The 6,689-nt window shown below is 43.8% G+C and overlaps 1 protein-coding gene across 1 annotated transcript; it reads right to left on the minus strand.

The window, feature by feature from the left end:
* Positions 1-249: 249 nt before the first annotated feature.
* On the minus strand, positions 250-5,975 carry LOC123127643 (4-hydroxy-3-methylbut-2-en-1-yl diphosphate synthase (ferredoxin), chloroplastic). The gene is made up of 20 exons (XM_044547406.1): positions 5,674-5,975; positions 5,089-5,353; positions 4,793-4,950; positions 4,586-4,692; positions 4,404-4,504; positions 4,245-4,321; positions 4,032-4,151; positions 3,725-3,955; positions 3,152-3,268; positions 2,940-3,014; positions 2,786-2,863; positions 2,474-2,533; positions 2,321-2,383; positions 2,073-2,217; positions 1,839-1,980; positions 1,490-1,567; positions 1,247-1,406; positions 916-1,014; positions 730-834; positions 250-538 (listed from the first exon to the last, which is right to left on the minus strand). Exons 2-20 carry the CDS (start codon positions 5,303-5,305, stop codon positions 437-439), a joined length of 2,235 nt encoding a protein of 744 aa, XP_044403341.1. The 5' UTR covers positions 5,306-5,353; positions 5,674-5,975; the 3' UTR covers positions 250-436.
* Between the last annotated feature and the right edge of the window lie 714 nt (positions 5,976-6,689).

A 6,689-nucleotide genomic window follows, 5' to 3' on the forward strand; every position in this document is an offset into this window, starting at 1 on the left:
CAATCATGCGCCCCCAACCACTGGGCTATGCCCACGTCCTCTCAAGAAGCTTCTAAGCTGCTTATGCTTCATCAAGATGTCGCAGAATCGTGTCCAGCCCTGTTTCTACTTTATTTCCCAATTGATATACAATATGTGTTGGGATGTCCTTCGTGAATACACTGTAGCAGCAACGCGCGGGTAAACTACTTTGATTTTCTGCATGTCATTTACAAATGCACTCCTACATGCTTAAGATATATGGTGATGTGATTTCAAGAAGCTTCTATGCTGCTTATGCTTCATCAAGTTGTCGCAGAATCACAGCCAACATTGTTTCTATTTTATTTCCCAACTGATATACAATATGTGCTGGGATGTCCTCTGTGGATACACTGGATATTCCGCTAGCAGATCGTTTAGGGGCTACACATGAACTACAGGAAGCAGCCTGAGCCTACTCCTCAGTAGGAGGATCCACCCAACGGCCATGGTCCTTGATTAGCTGAATCAAGGCTTCAGTGGCACCCTCCATTGCAATTCCCCGTTGCACAACAGTCTACAGCAAAAAGATACATGGTGTCAACGGAAGGAAACGATGGCAGTAAGACTGGTCTCATATATTTATTCACGCCATCACTGCACAATTAAAAGGTGTGCTCAACAGATTCATGAACAAATTTGAATTTATCACAATTGTAGCAAAATATCCATCCGGTATGATTCAATATGAACGTGTTGGACTGTTACCTTCCCAACATAAAGGTCGATCTTTCCAGGGGCACCTCCAACATATCCAAAGTCGGCATCAGCCATCTCTCCTGGCCCATTAACAATGCAACCCATAATAGCAATCTGCCACAAATACAAATATAGTGAATCAGGCCAATGTTTTACCTAAAATGAATGGAAACAATCAAGTGTTTGAGAGATTACAGAGACGCCAGGCAAATGAGAGGTCTTCTCTCTAATCTGAGCACTGATTTCTTGGAGGTCGAAGAGCGTTCGCCCACAAGAAGGACAAGAGACATATTCCTGCAGAATTCGTTAACAGTCAGAAATGGCTCCAACGATTTTTTATTTTCGGAAGAGATAATAACCAACCCCCCTCGCCCCCTCTTTGGCTTATATTGGTAGGTTAATCTCAAATTTTCATTGTGACAGAGGGAGTGTGAAGCAAAAACAGTTCAACTGGAAATGGATCTCACTTAGGGGATCTAGAGATAGAGCAAGCCCTATCTATTAAGAAAACAATTCATCAACGTACAGTTTTTGTGTTGCGCATCCGGCAACCCTGTAGCAAGTTGAAGGATGTATCCCTCAAGAATTCAAACTCCTGGTTACCAGCTTCAAGAAGCACACCATCACCCAGACCATCAACTAGAAGAGCACCAACATTGCTCCCAGCACCAATAACAAGACCATCTCTGCATTTATTTGAATAGTGTAAGTACAACATAACAAATACCCCTACTCAGGAATTCCCATGGGAAGAATATTTGGGAGTCACCTATCGATGCTTTTAGGGAAATCAATGTGATGGATCACAGGAAAGTTCAAACCACTGGTCTCTAAGTACTCAAACAGCCTGTAAAACAAGAACAAAAATATATATGTTAGGTAGGCGCAACAAATCAGAAGCACCATATTGGTTATTATGATCTGTTAAGTATAATAATACTTAAAAGACATTAATTGTTTCACAACTGATGGTCTTCTATAGAGTCAAAGACTTCTTCCTGCTTAAATCGTAGTTTATACTTGACCATTTAGTTCACCATATCAATATTTCATTATTTGGAACATGCTGCAGTGAATACTGAACAGAGCTTTTCAATTTGCCTACTGTGTGCACATACCTCCTAGCAGCATGTACTCTACCAGTCTTCTCTTCACCATATGGAACATTATGTAACAACATCGTTATATTATCAACACTCTTAAGAACATCTAGCTGCTCATATGATTCATCTCCACGAAGAGTGACAGCAAATCTAGTGCCTACAAGAAAAAAGAGTAAGTCATGTAACAGAAAAATCAATATCTTTAAACACAGAATTTGAAATTTACATAAGTCAGAAACAATTTGCTACCTTCTGGCAAAAGCTTCTTTGCATCACTTGATAGTTCATCGAGGGTGACAAGCACAATTGCATGTGGGAGTGGCTTTGTTAATTGCTCTGATAAGGGAGTCAACACGCCCATGCTGATGTCAACTAATCTTTTGAGTGCAAGTCTCTGTACAGAAATACAAATTATAGCAGGCAATCTTTCATAAACGAATATAATTATATACAAATGTCTGTCACATGAGAAGGGCAAAGAAATGTATGAAACTCACTGCTTCAGCATCTTCTATAGGGGGCAGTTCTCTCAAAAGAATTGAATCTACAGTTGCCAAATCCTAATGTTCATACAAGAAATCAGTCAGTTTAAACTGAAGTCCCTCTAAAAATAGTTGCATGCTAGAAGATACAGTTATAGAAGATCAGACCTTGAAAGGCATGCCAACCACAAGCTTCGCAGCAAGAGACCTATAAAGGAGCTCAGGAGCCTGGCAAATAAAGGAGGCTTTCATCATTACAGAACACATTAATTCAGACGCGAAATCTATATATCTTCGCTGTAGCTATTTTATCAATCCAAGTAACAAAGTAGCCTTTTGCTAAATGCATCGAAACTAAGAGACTGCGAAAGTCATCCTGGTTTAGATTAGAAAATAGCTGCATCAAGATATCTTTTGGTGGTGTCACACAAGGAACATATCAATACGGTCCACAAGAAGAGTAAGGAAGATGCAGTTTACCTTCAACTGATCTAAGGAAACTGACATCAGAACAGAGCCATCACGATGAAGGACACCTCTGTAATCTACTGCCTCACCCTGTTGTGAGAGCAATTTGTAAGAAATATGGTACCATCAGTTTTAATGATCTGGTAATTGATTGTTTTTGCCTGACCTCCTTCTGCAAAGGCAACTGGCCACTTCTACGCTGGAAATCAAAATAACGCCTATGTTTTTCTTCAAATGGGGCCTAAGAGCACAAGATAAATGCTTTAATAGTGCTCAAACAATCAGATATGGCAAAGCATTACTGCAAAAAAAAAACATTGCACTATAGCAACTAAACAAGAGGAAAATGAACTGCTAGGGAAAGGGAAAGTTCATTACCACCCCTATTTGTAGGTTTGCAGCCTGAGTTCCAAGATTTGCGAGTCTCCTGCAAGGATCAATTTCTTCCTCTGGTGGTTCTGTGAGGGATACACGGATTGTATCACCCAAGCCATCCTACAAGACAACAAACAGAAGATATAAGCCTTACAACCTGTTCAAGAAAAAAAATATACACATATATAGGCCTTACAAGAGACTAGTAGTCATAACATGTGTCAGATGATAGCATGGCAAAGGTCTCAAGATACAACAAAGTAACATACAAGCAAAGCATTGGAAAGTGAGCAAGCAAATCTTGTCTTGTACATCTCAATCAGCTCATTGGCAAACTATAATTCAGTACTCTGAAATACTGTTTTGGAATCAGCTATCTGAAGTGAGCTAGGGTCCTGAATACCAAGTTTATTGAGTCAAATAAGCAACCTCAGCTTCCAACCATAAGTTTTGAAAAGCAAAGTATTATTTATTTATAAGAATCAATCAAGATTCCCATGTAATTCAACTCACTTTAAGAACACTTGTACGAAAGAAACTCATTCACACAACACTAGGAAGTAACAATGTATTTACCATCAAAAGTGTTCCGATGCCAATAGCAGACTTCATCCTCCCATCTTCACCCTCACCAGCTTCGGTAACTCCCAAGTGCAAAGGATAATCCCATCCAAGGTTATACATTTCCGCCACAAGCAGGCGATATGCTTGGACCATGACAACAGGGTTACTTGCTTTCATTGAAAATACAAAGTTATGGAAGTCCAAATTCCGACAGATCCTAGCAAATTCCAAAGCAGACTCAACCTGAAATTAGTATGCAGAAAATATCATGCATCTATCAAATGATGGTTAAGCATATCCTCAGAAAAGAAATAATTACCATTCCCCTTGGAGAATCACCATAGTAGCTCATTATCCGGTCAGAAAGACTACCATGATTTGTTCCAATACGCATGGCTCTTCCATACTTCTTGCATTTCTCAACCAATGGAGAAAAGACCTGAAATGATATTACAGCGGCGCGCAAGTAAGATGACACATGATATGTTCGTACGGATTGAAGCAGCAGCAAGAGATTGAATAAAGTTTTGACCTTCTCAATATGTTCAAGCTCCTTTTCGTAATCGTCTTCAGTATATTCCAGCTTCTCAAATTGGGCACGGCGATCGGCTAAAAGTAATGTTCTCAGCACTCATGATACAAGATTAAGAATTTGGCCAACGCAAATGAGATACATCGTGGTATCACTTACCGAAGTTTCCTGGGTTAACACGGATTTTGTCAAAGCATTCGGCCACTCTTAAAGCTACTGGGGGCGCAAAATGAATATCAGCCACAAGAGGGATGTTGTAACTGTTGAAACACAAAAGGAAAGTGAGGACTCATTCATGAGAACTAACAGAATCTGTGGCAATTTTTTACTCCAGTACTTACTTCTTCTGGACAAGAGTGTTCTTAATCTCAAAGCAGGCATCAGCCTCCTTTTTACCCTGGACGGTTATTCTAACAAAATCAGCGCCTTTATCTGCTATCCTCATCACCTGCAATGTGATTGATATACTTGGTCAGTTCACCAAACAGAAATCATCTAAAAAGATAAGGGGACTATGCAGGGCTGGCATCCACAGATAGAGAGCACACCTCTTCCACGGTCTTGGCAACATCCTTGGTATCTGAGGTAGTCATAGTCTGTATCCTTATGGGGTGATCACTGCCAAGTGCCACGTTCCCGACCATCACAGTGCGTGTTTTTCTCCTCCTTGTTTGGTGAATAGATTCGCAGTACTTCTGCCTGGGAACTAAAGAACAACAAACGGGGAAAATCATTCAGTATTTCAGATAGATACAAAGGCACAATATAACTCCGGAACAAACCCTATAGCATGGGAAATAATTTGAGTCCTATATGCAAGGAGACCAGAGCATGGGAATTATACCAAGAAGCGGGCTTCCTTCGGAGGCCGGCTCGAGCTCCATAGTATCAGACTCTGTACTTGAGCTCCTCACCACGAGGGCCCTGCCTCTGGAGGACCCCGTCCTCAGCGCACCCGGGACGGAGAGGACCTTGGCGAAGTCGACGCTCTTGGTAAAGCCGATGCCTCCGCCGCGGACCTTGACGTGCGAGAGCGGAGCTGGTGCCATCCCGGTGGCCATGGTGCCCAAGCTTCGAAAGCTCGCCTACGCACGCAATCCTACAAACACCTGCGGGGCAACCAAGGTTAGAGGTGAGGTGAGGGGAGCAATGGCTCATCTTCCGTGTGCTTTATAGTAATTGGCAGGAGGTGGTATATTCGCCCATTGCTTGGTGTGCGGCAACAGGACAAGGCCATTGTTTTGTTTTCGAAGTGACAGAATACTCTTTTAAAAATGAACCGGAAACAAAATTAGTAAAAGAGAATTCCGGCTCAATTCGATGGAACTGCAATTCTGCAACCAATCGGGAACAGCTTTGGTTCAAATTGATTCCTCGAGATGAAACCGCGATCGGAATCGTGCAGAGCGAGAAGGAAAAAGCACCGAACCTCGCAGCGCAGCTCCGTCCGGCGACGCCTCTCCTCCACCCTCGTCCCTCGTGGGGGGCCGCTCAGCCGACGGCAGCGACGCGGGAAGCAAGCAGGAGCGTTGGGCTGCGAGCGAGCGAGCGAGCGCGTGTGCTCTTCTTCCTGTAGGCAGCGACAGCGAGGACTGGAGATGGCTGGTGGAAGTGTGGTGCGCGAGTGGTGCGGTTTGTGCCGGCGTACCGGATAGAATTGCCTTCCTTTTATCTCTGCGCTCGCGGAGGTCGCTGCGTGCACCGGGCTTTTCATGCTCCGTAGCGTCGGACGTGCCGCCCGACCCAGTGGTCCTGCTGGACTCGGTCCGCCAAGCGCTGCGGAGGCCGCGAGTGTGGAAGTGGAGTTCCGGGCGCTCCCCGCCATGATTTCATCGTGCCACTCTGTCGTTTTCCGGTGCGCCTCCCGTCTGCTGTTCGTTTTACGGCACTATTCCATTTTCTACGGTTCGAGTTCCCGTTTGTTTACTGGTGAAAGTGCATGGACCAGAAAAATCATGTGACTGTCGTCGTTGCTGCGGATGAGAATGTTCGCGAGCCCTGCGCAATCTTCCCGAGTTACTTACGAATATACTACCATTGAGGATGTTTAGTTTGTTTAGTTCCTCTTATTACTATACGTACTGGAGTACTACTACTATAGCAAACCCGGACTGTATCGCCAACAGAACAGGGGCCCGTGTTAGTGGTCAAACCGCATGTTCAAGGCGGAGAGCACGTGCGTGCTAGGTCGGTCGCCTTATCATCCATCTGTTTTTCCTGTGGAAATCAGCATGTGGAGAGGTCGCAGCTCATGTTTTGACTTGGAACACAGCACGGAACACATTTCAGTTGTGCTGGTCACTCGGTCCATGGCATCCGCCCCATGTGGGGAGAAGAAAGCAGCATGCATGGCTGCCACCTGCGACTTTCAGTTTGAGGGCCTCTTCAGTGACCACATTCCAAACTTGTGTTTCGCAATCTTACATTTAGGTTTTGAGAACACTA

Source organism: Triticum aestivum, chromosome 6A (genome assembly GCF_018294505.1).
Source record: "Triticum aestivum cultivar Chinese Spring chromosome 6A, IWGSC CS RefSeq v2.1, whole genome shotgun sequence".
Taxonomy (NCBI): domain Eukaryota; kingdom Viridiplantae; phylum Streptophyta; class Magnoliopsida; order Poales; family Poaceae; genus Triticum; species Triticum aestivum.